This window comes from Selaginella moellendorffii, unplaced genomic scaffold (assembly GCF_000143415.4).
Source record: "Selaginella moellendorffii unplaced genomic scaffold, v1.0 SELMOscaffold_40, whole genome shotgun sequence".
NCBI classification, from domain to species: domain Eukaryota; kingdom Viridiplantae; phylum Streptophyta; class Lycopodiopsida; order Selaginellales; family Selaginellaceae; genus Selaginella; species Selaginella moellendorffii.
In genome coordinates this window covers 608,372-624,570 of record NW_003314301.1, presented here as the reverse complement: position 1 = coordinate 624,570, position 16,199 = coordinate 608,372, and the positions used below count along the sequence as shown (strand labels likewise).

General features: G+C 45.0%; 6 protein-coding genes and 1 long non-coding RNA gene across 10 annotated transcripts; 5 read left to right on the top strand and 2 right to left on the bottom strand.

Moving 5' to 3' along the window:
- Window positions 1-101: 101 nt before the first annotated feature.
- On the top strand, window positions 102-2,800 carry LOC9660348 (serine/threonine-protein kinase rio2). Of its 3 annotated transcripts, none has more exons than XR_002993450.1 (14): window positions 102-198; window positions 254-300; window positions 357-427; window positions 485-598; window positions 656-831; window positions 886-974; window positions 1,034-1,151; window positions 1,204-1,277; window positions 1,334-1,381; window positions 1,439-1,610; window positions 1,665-1,823; window positions 1,877-2,076; window positions 2,129-2,219; window positions 2,288-2,800. XR_002993450.1 is itself a non-coding variant. In XM_002979268.2 (13 exons), exons 1-12 carry the CDS (start codon window positions 115-117, stop codon window positions 2,054-2,056), a joined length of 1,332 nt encoding a protein of 443 aa, XP_002979314.2. In that variant the 5' UTR covers window positions 102-114; the 3' UTR covers window positions 2,057-2,076; window positions 2,129-2,800. The 3 variants fall into 3 exon arrangements, 1 of the variants encoding a protein (XP_002979314.2); XR_002993449.1 differs by having other exon boundaries at window positions 2,280-2,800; XM_002979268.2 differs by having other exon boundaries at window positions 2,129-2,800.
- A 1,638-nt stretch (window positions 2,801-4,438) lies between these two features.
- Window positions 4,439-7,341, top strand: LOC9633818 (WD repeat-containing protein 91 homolog). 2 transcript variants are annotated; one of them, XM_024684339.1, is made up of 16 exons: window positions 4,439-4,841; window positions 4,910-5,032; window positions 5,088-5,229; window positions 5,277-5,437; window positions 5,513-5,541; window positions 5,640-5,734; window positions 5,796-5,898; window positions 5,944-6,038; window positions 6,092-6,145; window positions 6,192-6,264; window positions 6,317-6,425; window positions 6,477-6,592; window positions 6,647-6,705; window positions 6,758-6,866; window positions 6,925-7,067; window positions 7,148-7,341. In XM_024684339.1, exons 1-15 carry the CDS (start codon window positions 4,451-4,453, stop codon window positions 7,060-7,062), a joined length of 1,797 nt encoding a protein of 598 aa, XP_024540107.1. In that variant the 5' UTR covers window positions 4,439-4,450; the 3' UTR covers window positions 7,063-7,067; window positions 7,148-7,341. The 2 variants fall into 2 exon arrangements, with proteins under 2 accessions (XP_024540107.1, XP_024540106.1); XM_024684338.1 differs by having other exon boundaries at window positions 5,492-5,541.
- LOC9633817 (probable tyrosine-protein phosphatase DG1060) lies at window positions 7,178-8,821 on the top strand. Its single transcript, XM_002979266.2, has 6 exons — window positions 7,178-7,715; window positions 7,846-7,967; window positions 8,027-8,108; window positions 8,188-8,313; window positions 8,361-8,459; window positions 8,551-8,821. Exons 1-6 carry the CDS (start codon window positions 7,488-7,490, stop codon window positions 8,659-8,661), a joined length of 768 nt encoding a protein of 255 aa, XP_002979312.2. The 5' UTR covers window positions 7,178-7,487; the 3' UTR covers window positions 8,662-8,821.
- A 2,325-nt stretch (window positions 8,822-11,146) lies between these two features.
- On the top strand, window positions 11,147-12,285 carry LOC9633816 (peroxygenase). The gene is made up of 6 exons (XM_024684334.1): window positions 11,147-11,429; window positions 11,483-11,566; window positions 11,630-11,715; window positions 11,771-11,865; window positions 11,922-12,047; window positions 12,105-12,285. Exons 1-6 carry the CDS (start codon window positions 11,195-11,197, stop codon window positions 12,253-12,255), a joined length of 777 nt encoding a protein of 258 aa, XP_024540102.1. The 5' UTR covers window positions 11,147-11,194; the 3' UTR covers window positions 12,256-12,285.
- Window positions 12,286-13,233: 948 nt separating this feature from the next.
- LOC112349584 lies at window positions 13,234-13,806 on the bottom strand. Its single transcript, XR_002993434.1, has 2 exons — window positions 13,650-13,806; window positions 13,234-13,594 (listed from the first exon to the last, which is right to left on the bottom strand). It is a non-coding gene; the product is annotated as an uncharacterized LOC112349584 (long non-coding RNA).
- Window positions 13,398-14,048, top strand: LOC9660347 (light-regulated protein, chloroplastic). Its single transcript, XM_002979264.2, has 3 exons — window positions 13,398-13,612; window positions 13,678-13,824; window positions 13,899-14,048. Exons 1-3 carry the CDS (start codon window positions 13,443-13,445, stop codon window positions 13,996-13,998), a joined length of 417 nt encoding a protein of 138 aa, XP_002979310.1. The 5' UTR covers window positions 13,398-13,442; the 3' UTR covers window positions 13,999-14,048.
- On the bottom strand, window positions 14,021-16,159 carry LOC9633815 (probable apyrase 2). The gene is made up of 9 exons (XM_002979114.2): window positions 15,677-16,159; window positions 15,480-15,608; window positions 15,369-15,425; window positions 15,227-15,316; window positions 14,967-15,172; window positions 14,804-14,898; window positions 14,547-14,752; window positions 14,300-14,492; window positions 14,021-14,250 (listed from the first exon to the last, which is right to left on the bottom strand). The coding sequence occupies exons 1-9, from the start codon at window positions 15,974-15,976 to the stop codon at window positions 14,111-14,113; spliced, it is 1,416 nt and encodes a 471-aa protein (XP_002979160.1). The 5' UTR covers window positions 15,977-16,159; the 3' UTR covers window positions 14,021-14,110.
- Window positions 16,160-16,199: the final 40 nt, after the last annotated feature.

Genomic DNA, 16,199 nt, shown 5'->3' with positions numbered 1-16,199 from the left:
GCAGCATTGACAGCGCGAATGAAATAATTCGTAGGATATTCGGCTCTCGTTCTGGCAAGGCTCGATTCCTGGGAACCAAAACCTTTTCTGCTTGCTAAAGCCCTAGCCCTAGAGATGAAGCTTGACGTGAATGTGCTGCGCTATCTCTCCAAGGATGAATTTCGTGTTCTCACGGCTGTGGAGATGGGGATGAAGAATGTAAGCGCGATCTGTGATCTTCTTCCTCTTTGCCTGATTTCTTCGAGCATTTCAGCATGAAATCGTTCCTGCCGAGCTTATCGATCGCATTGCCGGGCTCAAGTAAGTGATTTTCTCGTTTCCTTTTGTCTATTTTTTCGAGAGTTCTTTCCGTCCAGGACTGGTGGAGCTTACAAGAACATACGAACTCTTTTGCGACACAAACTCGTTCATCACGACTCTACGAAGTGTAAGGATTTTTTCTGGCTTTATCATAGCTGATTTTCTTTTTGTGTTTCGCTGGTAGACGATGGCTATCGCCTCACAAATCTTGGTTATGATTTTCTCGCGATCAAAACCATGGTGAATCGTGGATTGATCGTGGGAGTCGGTCGTCAAATTGGTGTTGGCAAAGAATCCGGTATACAGAAAGAGAGAGTCTCTTTAGCTGATGATCATTGGCAAATTCTTTTTCCAGATATCTTTGAAGTAGTTGCTGAAGATGGACAAACTTTAGCACTCAAGCTCCATCGTCTGGGACGAACTTCATTCAGAGCTGTAAAATCAAAGCGAGACTACCTCAAACATCGAAGTAGCTTTAACTGGTTATATCTTTCACGTCTTGCGGCTCTGAAGGAATTTGCTTTCATGAAGGTAGTGGCTTTCACTCTTTCTGCGTTTTTTTTTTTTTTTTAATGCTTTGTTCAGGCTCTGCATGAACATGGATTCCCCACTCCAAAAGCAGTTGATTGGAATCGACACTGTGTTTTAATGACTCTTGTTCCAGGCTATCCTCTGTAAGTTGTGTTTTTGATGATTGGAATGAATGAAACTAGATTAATTCCTACTATTGCAGGGTGCAAGTGAAAGAGCTGAAGAATCCAGCACTAGTGTTTGACACGGTAATTAGCCTGATCGTTCGTCTTGCTGAACACGGCCTTATTCACTGTGATTTCAACGAGTTCAATCTCTTGGTAAGGAATTCCGGCCTTTTGCTTTGGATTTTCTCTGAAAGAGTTCTGGCAGATAGATGATGACGAAAAGGTTACAATGATCGATTTTCCTCAGATGGTTTCAATCTCTCACCGGAATGCGGAATCGTGAGTCTTATTCATGTGTGCTACCAGAGAGTCTAAAACTCTCTTTGTCGTTACAGATACTTTGATCGGGACGTAGATTGTATCTACAAGTTCTTTCTGAAAAGGTATGCTTTATAAGCATGTTTATTGATACGGGTTGTTAAGCAGAAGCTGTTCTTCAGGTTTAACTATGTTCCGGGCGGCAATGCTCGAACTTTGCAAGGGATTGATAATAATGTGGACGAAGACGACACAAGACCAGATTTTGAAAACTTGGCGAGAACAGCCGGAGCCTTGGATAAGGAACTGGCCGCAAGTGGCTTCACTCATCAAAACCAAGAAGATTTGGATCAGGCAAGTATTGGTAGTACCTTCGTGGGTTTTCATTCTATCCATGCTATTCTGCAGTATATAGCACAACATAAATCCGATTCTGATGGAAATGCCGCATCGGATTCTGACGCAGAGGCCAGCGACAACAGCGATCCTGGTGAGAGTGAGATTGCAGGAAAGCTAAACAACACTTCTTTGCAAGCCGAGGAAAAACAAAGCTCTTCATGCAGTGAAGTAGGAACTTGTCTAAGATTTTGTCAAGTCGTCATGACGCTTCTGTTCGGCAGGACGAAACCACAGGGCCCAAGAACGACCACATACGGTTGCAAAGGTTTAGACGCCGAGAAGCTTCTGCCGTCCGCGGTGGTGAACGACCAGATCTTCATCTGTCTCGAAACGTGAACAAAGATAAAGGAGGAAAGAGATCGCGTCAAGCCAAGGCGAGACTGGACTGCGCAGGCCTTTGACGTGAACAGTGTCCCTCAGTGTAAGTCTTTATGTTCTCCACAGTTTCTGGACAAGTTCTTATGATCCCACAGTTTCTGGCGTCAAGGCCGTGGCTTGACTCAACTTTCAGTGGAAATTTCTTTGTGGGCAACGTGATATAGGAACGTTCTTCCACCAGTCAAGGTGACCGTGACTTGTTCCTCCAATTCTCTCTCTGAAAGAGGTGACAATTTTCTTTTTAAGTTTCGCAGTAGTACTCAATGTGGTATGAGGTTTTAGAGATCCTCACAGGAAGAATGAGGCAGATCTTTACAAAGAGTGGAAAGAGCACGAGAAATGGCTGTTATCTCAAACTGCTCAGGAGATGGGTGAAAGAAAATGCTAGCTTCATAATCCAGCGGCAACAGCAGCAGCAGCAGCAACAACGGCAAAGATCAGAGATAAGTTCTTCCCACGACGATCAATTTAGTTTCCATTTATCTGGGGTCGAGCTCGACGAGAGAAGTGCCGAATTCTTCACAGTGATACGGTCCAGCGACTCTGCCTGGAGAAGCAAATTCAAGAGCTTGAGGTCCTTATCATCGAATTCTAGTGCAAAAACGAAAGAAGATCGATCGAGTGCTGCTCTTCCTTTGTGGCAGAGACGAAGGCACTGTCCAATCCCAGCTATTGCGGTCGGTGACGTGGTCACTAGTGCCATGTCCGCTCGCCATGTCATAGTCCAAGGCACAACTGTTTACGTATAAAACTGTGAGTGTTTCATTCATGCCTCTAATATAGCTGCAAGGAAACAAAAATTGAATGAATGAGCAATTAACACATACAAAGCAAAGATTCACCTTCGTCAAGCTGGTTTTCCAAGCTCTGTATTTCCTCCAGACGCTTATATGGAAACATATCTGGGTTTAATATGCTCGCATCAAAATCTATGAACTTGGCATCGCCTCCACTCCACAAGATATTTGAAAGCTTGACATCGTTGTGCAAAACCATCAGGTTATGAATCTCTGACAAAGCTTGCACAATTTTTCTCCTCACAAGCATGCCTTGCCTTCCCTGCAATTCTTTCACAACATCGCTGCCTGCCTCATCTGTGAGCACAAGAGAGATGATACTGGTGTGAGCTATTCTTCCCAATGCTATCAAACGCGGGACATGCAACCCTTGCAAAGGCTTTAGGCGACGGTACACTCGGAATTCCTGAAATGCAGCATCCCATGCCTCGTTTGCTCTCAGATCAAAGAGTTTGAGTGCAAGCTTTGTTCCATCCGGTGCCTTTCCTTCTATCACATTACCATACTTTCCAAACCCAATAACAGCACCTGTCACACCCAGTTCTTCCATATCGATTGTTGGCAATTTATTAATGGCTAACTCAAAGTTGTCAACCATATTATCCGTGACATCCACCATATTGTCAATGACATCAACTCGGACAATACCCTGAGGATTATATACCAGCCGTCTTTTTGGTTTTGACTGTGTTATATCTCTCGAGTTTGTGACAAACTCGAAAGATCGTTTTACTGAGAAACCTTCAGACATTGCGAATTTCTGTAGAACGTGGTAATCACCTGGAGAGGTGTCCTTCACTACTGTCCTGGAAAAATCAGGCTTCATGTTCTTGTCCATCTCTGCCTGGTGGAGCACAAAGAGAAACTTCTCGATCGGTGCTTCATTCACTCTCACCACCGGAGAACACTCCAAAGTCTGAGTTCCTACAACCCGCCTGAAGAAAACTGTGGAATTGTACTCCGTGATGAAGCCATACTTGGTTTCATCAAGGATCATATCGCCATAAAGCTGCTGGATCACTTGCTTCACTGAATCGTCACGTAAAAGCTCATCCAAGCTTGTATAACCAGCTAAACTAACCCCTTTTGCTCCTCCATTCCCAAAAACCCTTTGCGAGAGCATCTTTCTAGCTCCTGCTGGCTGTCCTTGGCTGGAGTCGAGAATAAGGAGATCTGAAAAGCTGAAACCCCGTCCACTTCCATTGTGCTTGTATCTAAACGCAAGTCCTAGCCTTGCCGCCAACTTGTTTGTCAGAGGAAAGATATATCCTTCTAAAGGAACTCTTATTCCTACCTCGTCGCCTGGTTCGTCTAAAGGCTCTATGAACAAGGCAGGATCTTGATTTCTATGTGCCTGGTTATCCAGATCGTGTGCCATAGCTGCTGCTTCCTCCTCGAATCGAGGCCACGGCCTCAACACCTGAAAAGTTATAGGGCAAATTGGAACTTGGCTGCGATGTTGGCTCCCCCTAATTGGAAGCTCCGGGAATGGACTTTGGGACAGCTCCCAATCCGTTAACAGTCTCTCACCCTCCATATCCTTTGCACAAACCCTAAACGTAGGGCCCATATTTATAATTAAAGTTTAGGGTTCTTGGGACAAGAGTTTAGGGTTCTTGGATGGACGAGCACAAGAATGCCGAGGGGCTGGTTCGCGAATTCCTCCTGTTTCGTGGATTCACGCAGACGATTCGCGCGTTCGAGGCGGATCTCGCGGCGGATGTGACGCAGGGCTACCAGGTCGAGAAGACAATGCAGCTCGTGTTTGATGTCTATATTCCGAGGTACCAGATCGAGAAGCTCGCCGAGCTCATGGATTTCTTGAGCTTGTCGCTGTTTGCGCCGGGCGATTCGCATTGCCAAGCCACTGCGAGGAAGCTCCACACTGGATTGAAGAGATTCTACTTGGTTCATGCGCTGCAAAAGGGGCGAATGGATCGTGTGCTGGATTTCTTCAAGCAGTATGGGGGCAATCTCTTGAACGAAGGAGACGATTGGCAAGCGTGGTTTGGTAAAAATTCTCGATAAGGAACTTCAGCTATATCTCACTTTGCGGTCCCTTTCTTTTCTTCTTTGCAGCTCTTCCTTACGTGAAAGATCCAAGCTCCGACCCTCAGTTCCAAGTTTATTTCTCCAAAGACTGGCTGGAGACTTTGATGGTCTCGTTTCGCAATTTTCTCTGCCAGTTTTTCGACGGTATTCATATCCTTTGCTCCGTACCTTTTTCTATGCGCCTGTGTTCTTTAACGATTTTCACGATTTCCTGCATTGCTAAAGCTCATCTCTAAGCGCTCGAACTATAGAGAGATCAAGCAGCAGTTGACTCAAAGTCGAGAGAAATGCAGTTCTCTTGAAGCCGAGCTACAGGGAAAAGAGGAAGAGATCATAATGCTTAAAGCGTATGTCAGCCATCTTCATAGTCTCGTGTTTACTGTTTCACTTTCAGAGCTCTGAAGAATCAACTTACGACGTCGATGGAGTCTAGTAGATTGACCGACGGAGATATTGACATCTCTTCAGTCGAGAAAACATCGGACTTGGCTAACTCATCAGAACTGTCCACATCTCGGGAATCTGGATCTGTAGCCTTCGAACCTCTTACTGCTGGTACGTCTTAGAATTGTGAGCTTTAACATGCTGGATTGATATTTTGATTTTCAGAGAACGTGTTTTTACTTGAAGATTTTACGGAAGTTACTGTCCGATCTCAGGTGGGATGGTGGTGAGCATCGGAGATGTCCATTTTCCTGTTGTTTTTCCTTTCTTTTTCTCTGGAAACTAAACCCATATGCTATGTGACTGTGAACAGGAAAGCTTCTCAGGCCATACTAGTCCAATAACCAGGTGTCGTTTTTCTCCAACGGGATCCAATATTGCCAGTGCATCAGTTGATGGGACTGTCAGGTATATTTTGCTCTAACGCTTCACAAAAGAAAAAAAATAAACAAAGCGGATTCTTGCTCAGAATATGGACGTATGATTCGAGTGTTTCAACGTCGCGAAATGCAACCATCTACTGTGGTGCTGAAATAATGTCTCTGGATTGGGAGCATAAATCGGGTCGTCTGGTAAGATTATTTACATTGAGCCTATCTTCACAATGATTCTCGCAGCTGTTGCTTGGAACTTCAGAAGCTGGTATCAAAGCTTGGAATGTCGATGCTAAGCGGGTTGTCTGTGATCTTTCTTCAAACCAGGCTTTTCCAAGGTAAATATATCGTACTATGGATGATAAATATTGAAACTTCGTGTTCTACGCAGAGTTCTGGATATAAAGTGTAGTCCTACAGACCCGTTTTTCGTTTCCGCTGAATGGTAACAGTCTACGCAGCTTGATATTGTGATTATATTTCAAGATCAGCACAAATGCAGATAAACTTGGACGTCGATTTGGTTCTTTATCAGTCTGGAACATGAAGAACTGGAAGGCTTGGGTAATCGTGGCAAGTGTTTTAAAGGTAGTCTTGATAATCTGTTATTTTACAGAATTTGCTCCCACTTGGTGAAGATCCACCAGTTGTGACCTCCATTTGCTTCAACCACAACGGAAAAATGGTAGCCGCTGCAGGAGATGACGGAGTGATCCGGCTCTTTGGTATCCTGATGGATGGTTTATTCAGTTGTTTACCTCTTTAATGCGTTGCAGATATGAATGGATATCTTCCAATCACTGGCTGGCCAGCTCACGATGGTTGTGCTATAAACTGTGTCAGATTTGGTACCAACCAGACTAGCATCTTCACGATGGGGTCAGATGGCAAGGTACGTAAAATCTTTCTTCTTCTGCACTTGCGTGCACACAACTTGTGGCAATAGGTGTTCGAATGGAGTTTGCATAATCAAGGCCAAGTTCTTCAATCATACGATGCAAGCAAGTAAGAAATGTCACTTTATGACTTCCGTGATTGATTTTGTAATTTTGTCAAGGTTCACGAGTGCGGATGGCTTAAAGTTGCCGCGGCACGAAATGGCTCTGGCTTCTCATGGGAACAGCTTGCTGCTGACTTCAAACAATCTATACGCACCTTTGATCAATGTAAGCATCACTTTAGACTTTACTTCCGAAATCTAAACCACTGGGTGGCGTGTTGCAGTTTGGCAGAGGGAGGCCAAAAGCTTTAAAAAGCCTAGAACACAAGGGTCCAGTAACCTCAGTAGACTGGCACCCCCATCTCGACACATATGTTACAGGATCTGTGGATCACTCCATTCATGTGACCTCTATTGGATAAGTCAGGTATGTAACTCTGGTGGTTCCCTTCACCTGGAAAATTTTTCGATGCTTTGCCTGATTCAATCTTCTTTTCTGTGGCACAGAGGAGAAGTTGTTTTGTGTTACTGGATAAGGAACCTGGCAATTGTGATGCTGAGATGTTCCGCCGAGTGGGACCACGCGGAGCTAAACTACAAACGGGAACAGATTCCTGATCGTGGTACATGGCTGCTTTTTTTTCTTTATGGTTTCCCTTTAACCCTTTTGCGTCGTCGAATAAAACGCTGATTGCCTGGTCTTCTGCCGCCACAAAGGCTCTACAGGTGTAAGCGCTCGTTTACCTTCGCGCAAGGCAAGAGGATTAAGTGGATCTTCCTCTTTTGGATTCCGGCGAGGTTGGATCCCCGCTGAGATTCTAAAAGGGAGAACTGGTCACACACAGATATGATGGCTGTCTCAAATGGCAGTTCTACTTCAGCCGCTCCGCTGGCCGTGATGAGCATTCCAGAGAACTATGGTATTGTGGAGCCAGGAATTTACAGAGCCAGCGCCCTCAAAGTTCACAGCCTCGCCTTTGTCTCCAATCTCCATCTCAAGACGTTGCTGCATCTCTCTCCCGAGCCACTTTGTCCTGTCATCGAGACGTTTCTCCAGCAGTCAGCCGTGAATTTGGTAAGCAAGCTCTCTCTCTCTCATTCTCATTCTTTTTTCATTCTCTCTCCTTGGCCTTTTTCTTTTGTTTCCTGTGTTAGTTTGCTTTGGGCCGACGATCACTTACGATTTTTATTGGTATTGCCAACAGATTCATCTAGGGGCGCGAGAGGGAAAGCCCGCCTCGTGGAAACCAGTGAGCGAAAACATGATGAAGGACGCGTTGGAAATTATTTTGGACGATTCCATGTATCCTATTATGGTTACATGCTCGTAAGTTCCTTTACACTCCATGGTTTTAAGCTTCATCACTCATCTTCGTTGGGTCTCAGCTCCGGGATTCAGCAAACTGGAACCTTTGTCGGCTGCTTAAGGAGGCTACAAAAGTGGAATTTGACATCAATTATAGAGGAGGTGAGCAAGTTTTTCTACAAGTACTAGGCTAGCCCAGGTTTCTACTCAAAGGTCCTGAATTGGAAGCACTCTCTGGCAGTATAGACGCTACGCGGGGAACAAAGCGCATTACGCAAACGAGCAGTTCCTGGAGCTGTTTGATGAGGATATTGTCAAGCTGCCAAGCAACCTGGCACCTTGGTTTGCTGATCAACAAAGAATAATGGTTCGTGTTGTTGCCTTGCGCGCAAATCCTCATTCTCTCCTTGCCAGGAAGAAGAGAAGGCAGAGTTTCAAAAGCAAATAGAAGAAAAGCAGCAGCAAGATAGCAACAGCAGCTTGTCTTCGTGGCAAGCAATGTCAGCCGGAAAGGTACGCGCTACTGCTGCTTCCCTTGACTTTATATATTGTTTCGTATCAATCAATCTCTCGCTCTCTTATTGACCTTTGAAAACGCTCGCAGGATTTTAAAACGTCATGTAGCAGCTACGCGAGATACTATTACTGCTCGAGCTGTCCATTGACGACCGAAGATCGGTACAGGAAGCGTAGAAACATGGGAAGAACCGGATAGAATCGATGGCTCTTGGGGACTGGGAGGGCCATCTTTCTTCTTCGAAGCTGGATGGTTTCTAGCAGTGAAAGAATCGATGCCTTTGTTGCTTTGCTCGCGATTTTCAATGCCTGTCAGCCAGAAAGCAAAAGGGGAAATGAAAAACAAATTCTTTCCAGCACTCTTTGTCGATCTCACCTAAGAGTTTTTTGGAGCTTTGCTCGTTCGAATGCTTTGGTGCATCCTCGACGAGATCACAAGTCGCGAAATCTTTTAGAGAGAGCGCTGGAGCTCCAGTGAAGTAAAGATCGTGACTTTTACGTATCACAGACGTGTCACTGGAGTTATTCGCATGTCACGGTCTTGTGTTAATCCAAGGAAACAAAAACAAGAGAGAAAACACTCGACCAAGTGATGAGAGCTTGTGGCAAGGAATAATCGCAAGAGCTTCTATCACCTTCCCAGGAAAGAAAAGGATAAAGGGGAAAAAAACGAAGAGCTAGAAGGATAGAACGACGCGGCGATCATCAATCCCTTGTCCTGCATAGTGAGAGAGATGACAAAAGAAAGCATCGCTACTAATCGCCACAAAATAAGCCTCCACCGGGAACCGTAGCTCTAAGGTCGTTTTCTTTCCTCTTCCTTCCACAGAGTTTGCTAACGTCAATGTGAGGAAAAAGGGTTTTAAAAACCAGGTCTTCGAGAAGCTCATTAGAACAAACTTGGAAGCTCAGGAGCTTGAGCTGTACAGTAAAATTCCCCGTGAACACCAGAGAAATAATTTTTTGGAATTTGGAGTGAAAACTTCGAGAACGAAGATGCGAGGGTTGGAACTGCCAGATATTTGATGAGAATCAGCTAAAAGAGACTCATCAAGCTTTTTGAGAGAAAGTTGTCACTTGTCACCATGTTTGTGATTCATATACTGTTTACACGGTCTGCCTCTAACCAAAGAAAAAATGTCTTTTGTTTTCTCCATCCAGGTGCAAGGCTTCCTTGCGGCCTTCATCGATTCGAGCTCGTCCTTGCTCGGGGCCTCGAAAAATCTTTGATTGCCATACTCCTTGAACGAGACCTTGCCACTCAAGGAATCGAGGATTATCTGCGGGGCCCCAAATGTTTTCAGTATGCTCGTGATCGTGGCGACTTATCCCGTTGATAAAAATTCAGGATGATAGGAAAAAATAGAATGAAACGAGCTGGGAGAGCTCGTTCTAAGAGCTTTTGTAGAAATTTAAAAAGGTTATATCTTGCTGGCCTCTGCGAGACTTGCGTCTTGACGCTGTCCACACCCGGTTCTGGAGAGTGATTGTTTTGTCGAGAATTCTAGAGCGATCAACGCGATTCGTGGCATCACGGTGGCTGGATTGTGAACCCCATACTTTATGTTCTTCTTGCCAAATGGTCTCGTTGATGCTTATGATTAGTTCCTCCATGGAATGTCTCTCTTTGGTTGGTCTCTTTCTTTTCATCCCTCTAAAGGCCTCTCATCATTTTGTGGATCCTTCTCGGCCAGGTGATCATACTTTTGGAATTTACTCACAACTGGAACGCGGCCTGGGTCTGCTGCTCATCGTCTCTTCTGCTATAACATCAGCTTCGTCACTCGCCATTGGCATACAATCGAAAATTTCGTATTGCTTTCTACATCTCCGACAGAGCTTTACCTGAAGCAATACTGTGGCTTCCTCCACCCGTAATGATATGCGTCACCTTCAACAAGCCATTGCAAAGCCGAGAAAATATTTTGGTGCTGGCCACTCTCACCGCTTGGCTCTATGTTCAAAGCATAGGAACTAATATGAAATATGCCAGACAATTGATAAATTATTGTAATTACATAATAAATTCAAACTAAGGGTTGATGCTAAGCGCAACAAATTATTCGAATAAGATTGTGGATAAGCTTGAGTTGTCTTTGGATAAGTTTTGCTTTAGTTTGAAAGACAGCTATCCATGAAGGTGCAGTTCTTGGTAAATGTACAATAGAAGGTTTAGAAAATATCAAAGGGAAATAGAGCCAATTTATTTTTAATGTAAGTTCATTAAGCTCTTCTGAATGCTGAATGTCCCCTTGGAAACTATTGGTCAAATATGGTCAACAAGGTGATTAGAACACTTCATCTTCTCCGAAGAAACAAACACCACAAGCCTACACATCATGGAAAGAGTTGTCCACTTGTAAATGGTACAAAGAATTCCATACTTCTTACATCCAAGCCAATCTTAAATTTTGCAACAAATTAAGAAGGAAATTTAGCTGCTTTCGAGCTTTAAAAACAATTAACTTCTAGCTTTTTCGACGAGCAATGCATCAGTTTCAACCATTGTTTAGGAGCCACATCACAGTTTATGTCACGTGGCATATAGGCAATCCTGGATTCGAATCCTGGATCGCAAGGTTTACGATGAGGCTATGTGTCCTACAGGCGCTGTTCCAGGCGCAGCATGTACGCTTTACCGGATTGTCCGACATCTGGCGCGGCCCTGATTCCGTCTAGCACCTTCTTCATGAGGCAACAAAGTGTTGAAGCTTGAAGCTCCCGCATTTTCAATGGCTTCAAGCCTGTTCTATTCTCCGTGCTGTTCCAATGGCCCGGCCTCCGGAACCAGAGCCTCGGGTTTGAAGTCCAGACGCCGCAGCAGCTCCATCAGAGCCACGATGAAGCAAAGTAAGTTGGAGAGTGATGGAGCTACTGCGACGAATCAAAGTAAGCTGGAGTATGATGGAGCTACTGTGACGACTCAAAGTAAGTTGAAGAGTGATGGAGATACTGCGATGAATCAAAGTAAGTTGTAGTTTTGAATTGTATTCCGAGCTCATTCTGATCTCTAACAACAGAAGGGAAGACTCCCTTGGAGCTGCATGTTGAATTTTTCGATAGGGATGGGGATGGCAAAGTGTACCCCTGGGAAACGTATAATGGTATGCTGTTAAGTTGTTAGAGATTTCTTCGTCTCAATTCCTCTTTTCTGTGGTCTTGTTTAGGATTCAGAGCGTTGGGTTTCGATATTCCCTTCTCTGTTTTCAGCACACTTGCACTTAATGTTGCCTTGAGCTATCCGACGTTGGAGGTCTCCCTTTCATATTATTCGATGAAACATCTCATCAGCTTGCTATTGCTGCCAGAGCTGGATCCCCGACCTACTCTTCCCAGTTCACATCAAGAACATACACAAGGGCATACATGGAAGTGACACGGGAATTTATGATCATGACGGGAAGTAAGTTCAGTGTGCTTTATATTTTCCTGACGTGAAGAGTGTTCTGTAACTTCCAGCTTTGACGAAGCCAACTTTGAGAAGACTTTCGCGAAGTTTGCGCGTACACATCCGGACAAAATGACATTCGACGAGATCCTAACTATGACACGAAGAAACCGCGATGTTAACGACTTTTTTGGATGGTAATTTCTGTTTGAAAGCATTTGGATTTGTAATCGAATTGTTCCTCGCGTCTGCAGGGCCGCAGCCCAGCTCGAATGGCGACCTGCTTACGAAATAATGAAAGACCAGGACGGCTTCGCTTCAAAGGAGGATATCCGAGCAATCTACGACGGCAGCCTGTTTTACCAAGTTGAGCAACGCGTAAAGGGGGCCAAGGAGGTTTCGTAAACTCTTAATCTTAATCGCTTCTTTCTTTCACGAGAGTCCACAAGGCCACCGTAGCAATGCGGTGCTAAGCGTCAACGTGGATGTAACCAGGGAACAACGAAGCAAGTGGCTTTCACAAGTCACAAACTCGGAGCCAAAGTCGTACACGATTTTGTCCAGTGTGTCGAGCCCTTGATGTTTGCCACTTGGAACACGAATTTTCACCTTTGCTCTGCCCCTGTTGCCAGAGGCTTCAACGTGATGGTGCTCGCAGGAAGAACTCTAGCAGCGGGTATGAGAAGGCTGGTCAGAGGACTCACTATAGACTGTGCAAGCAAAGAAACTTGAGAGAGCACCTCGATTCGAAGCTATGCTCCTCCGACGTCTTCACTCTGGCTCGTCTCATCCGCGAGTGTGGTTCTCTGGGAAGCCTGCTAGATGCACAAAAGATTCACAGTCACGTCGTACAGTCTGGTTTTCAGGAAACCTTTTACCTGCGTGAGCACCTCGTCGACATGTACCTCAAGTGTAGAGAACGCCGAGGACGTGTTCTTGGACAAAGTCGAACACAAAGTTTCTTGGACGACAAAGTCGAAGTTTATTGGACAAAAAGCCGACCGTGATTGAACATAACAGAGAATTTATTAGTGCGGCAACACTAGCAATCAAGCAGCTCTCCTCACAACCAAATACTTAGAAGTTAAGTGGGTTAACCGTAAGTATAAGGGAAATATGTGCAAATTAAATCCTTCTTAAAAAAAATAAAAAATAAAATGGTAAGTATTGATACTTAGCTTAAAGGTTTGTGTGAACGTTAAATTTCACCCTTAACTTTAATAAGGGTGTTAAAAAAGGCTGGTCCTAATTGCAACCAATATAAGACACATTTGCAAATTCAAAAGTCTCTTCATAGCTGTTAAATGGCGATGTCCTTTTTACCCCTCCTGCTGGGTTTGCTTTGGAAGAAATGGCATTATAACTGTACAATTAGACTTCACATGTTCAAATTTATATTTTATTGAATAATATTGTTATTCTTAAGATCTCCTCAAAATATAGTACAAACATGGCGTTTAATCGCAGCCGTTGGTGACGCAAACAGCCAGTAGCCTGCCACGTCAGACTAGAATATCTGGGAATATATCTAAATATCTTTGGGAGAAGAGAGAACGAGAGAAGAAGATCAAAAAGAGAGAAGAGCTACCAAGATGCAAGCTGCCGGAGTTCCAATCCCGTACCAGCTCCACCAAAGAAATCTACCAGGATTAAAATCTCGGAGGAGCTTCGCGGGGATTTGCTCCAGGAGGATCAATCGAGTGGCGACTCTAGCAGCGAAGCCAGACGACGAAGATTATGTCTCCTACGAGGGCGAGCAATCGTAAGTTCTTCGAAGAAATCTCTTCCTATAGTACTACCTGGAGAGAATTGAGCTCTTTCTTACAGCGTTTTCCCGGCCGAAGCGGGCGAAGAGGTCGGGACTTCGGTCGAAGGCTTTGGAAAAGAGGTGAAGCCCAAGCCATCGCCACCGAAGGAAGTGAAAGCCGTGAAGCAGCCTGATCGCGATTACGTCGACTACAAAGAAAAAAAAACGTAAGAACTCCAAAAACGAAAACGAAAAGGAAGAGATCTAACTTACAATCTAACTTACAATTGGTGCTTGGCAGTGTGTTCCCGGGAGAGGCCTGCGATGAACTTGGCGGAGATTTCTGTGAGTCTGAGTACCAGGAAGGCGTCTTTCCAGATAAGGTTGCTTCAAAGAAGTAGTGTACCTGTAACGATGGTCTGCTGATTACAATTCAAATCGACTTTCTTCATGTCGTCGGCTAAAATGCCGTTTCATATCCTAGAATTCACGAATCTCCATCAAATAATTAGCCTAGAGTTGCAAAGAATGAGTCGAGGAGCTGTGTCCTGATACAACCTCTATCGCGCTACCAAGAGGCCAGGCTGCTTCCACTTCGTAGCCTTTGTATTGGACACGCTTCACGAGCGTGATCTTCTCGTTGGCCGGAATACCTGAGGAACAACATCGTCAAAGGATGAAACGAAGATACACGAAGCTTACCGAAGCCTTTGACGAGAAGATCATATTGGTATAGGACATCCATGCATATGTACGGCAGCGCAAGCTCTGGAACGCCTGGGAACTTCTTTGGCATGTCCTCGTAACTCGTCGAACAAATCGATCTGGCGGCGTCTCTGAACTGAGAGGGCTCAACAACTGCCTCTGAAACCTGTGGATCTTTGATGATTCCAATCTGAAACATTGAAACAAGCCTGAGTGTTGCAAAAACACATGCGTATATACATACCTCAGATGCTCGATCGAAAAAGAATGAGGCCACAAAGAGTTTTTTCTGACCCGCACCGCCGCCACCGCTCCAGATTCCCTTGAAAGTGCATTTGAGATAGTTACATGTGTGATTTATCTCGAGAGCGCTGACAATGAGATCGCTACATCGATCAAAATCAGCACCCCCCACGGCATCAAAAGTCTCTGATCCATATACGTATTGGCCTGGAACAGAACTATCATTCAAGCCTGATAAGCTGATCGGCCAATGCTTACCTTTGAAGCCAGAGGTAACACAAGGATTTTCATCATTGGTCTTTACAAGTCGGAGCACCTCTGCCCGAGCTGCTAGCAAGCCATAGTGCAAGTAGCTGCATCGCATAACACCACATATTGTCAGTGACGAGAGGCCTTTGGAAGCGACCAATGATGAACATACCTGTGAACATACAAATAGTATGTCTTTCCGAGAAGCGTCAGAGTCTTGACATAAGCGTCTTCGCCAGCTGCCGCCTTTGGAGCTTTTGCGGCGTCCTCTTCAGCAATTGCGTAAGCCATTTGCACCGAGCCTCCCCCAAGATCCACAATTCCAACAGTTTCGGAAAGGTCTTTTCCAAGGCGGCCTAGTAAGTAGTTTATTGTAACCTGCAGTTACATATGAGCTTTAGAAAGACACATAGAAAACACCAAAAGAACTACCCATTGAAATGATCCTTCGTCGGCCCCATCAAGAATGCTAACCCAGGATGGATCGAACTTAAAGCTGCTATTTGATAAAAGATCTCGAACCTGCAAGAAAGTTGTTTTACTGCTCAGACTAAAAGCTCGTCCAAAGACATACCTCTTCTAAAATCTCATTGGCTTTTCCACCAGGTAGAGTTCTCAATCCCGCTGTAGCCTTTACAAAAACAACATAATGTGAAAACAATAGCAGCAAAAAATATTTCCATACCCCGAGACGAACTGGAGTTTTTCCTTGCAAATTCTCTGGCACCACCTTCAAAGCAGCATCCAGTAGTGGCTTTAAGGAGTTGGCTGCTGCTCGTGGATCAGAGGCATAGTAGCTCAATCCAGGCTTTAGCTGCAAGGAAGAAAGAAAGAACTAAAAGTTAGCTCACCAAATTCAAAAGGACAAAACTAGTTCCTTACCTGCCTAAAAAGTTCAAGACCATTGTCCATGGCGAGTAGCTCTAGATCGGAACTAAATCGAAAGACATGGACTCTACTTCCAGAGCTCCCCGCGTCAAAGATCACAGCGAAGCTCGACTGGCTCCCAAATGCCTCGCGATCAAAAGGATCCGTGATGGACACTGCGCCATTCTCCAGCGTCGACCGTGGCATGAGCAGCATCACGGCCAAGATCAATCCCAGCGGGATCGATACCAGCAACAAGACCCCCCTGTACTTCGCAAATTTCTCCTGGGAGCTCTCATGCCGCATCCGCCTCATCTGTTCCTCAAATTCCTCGTCGCTGCCCGAGGAGCCGCCACAAGCCTCCTCAAGATTTGTACCTCGGTGCCGGACGCTGCTGCTCGCGACGATCGGCACGTCCTGGATCTCCAGATCCGACGCGCAATGCGCCACTCCAGATCGATCGATCGATCGATCCAAGCGCCAAAATATTTCTACCCAGCCCTACCCAATAAGAGCCCTTGCCCTATAATTTTAAAAG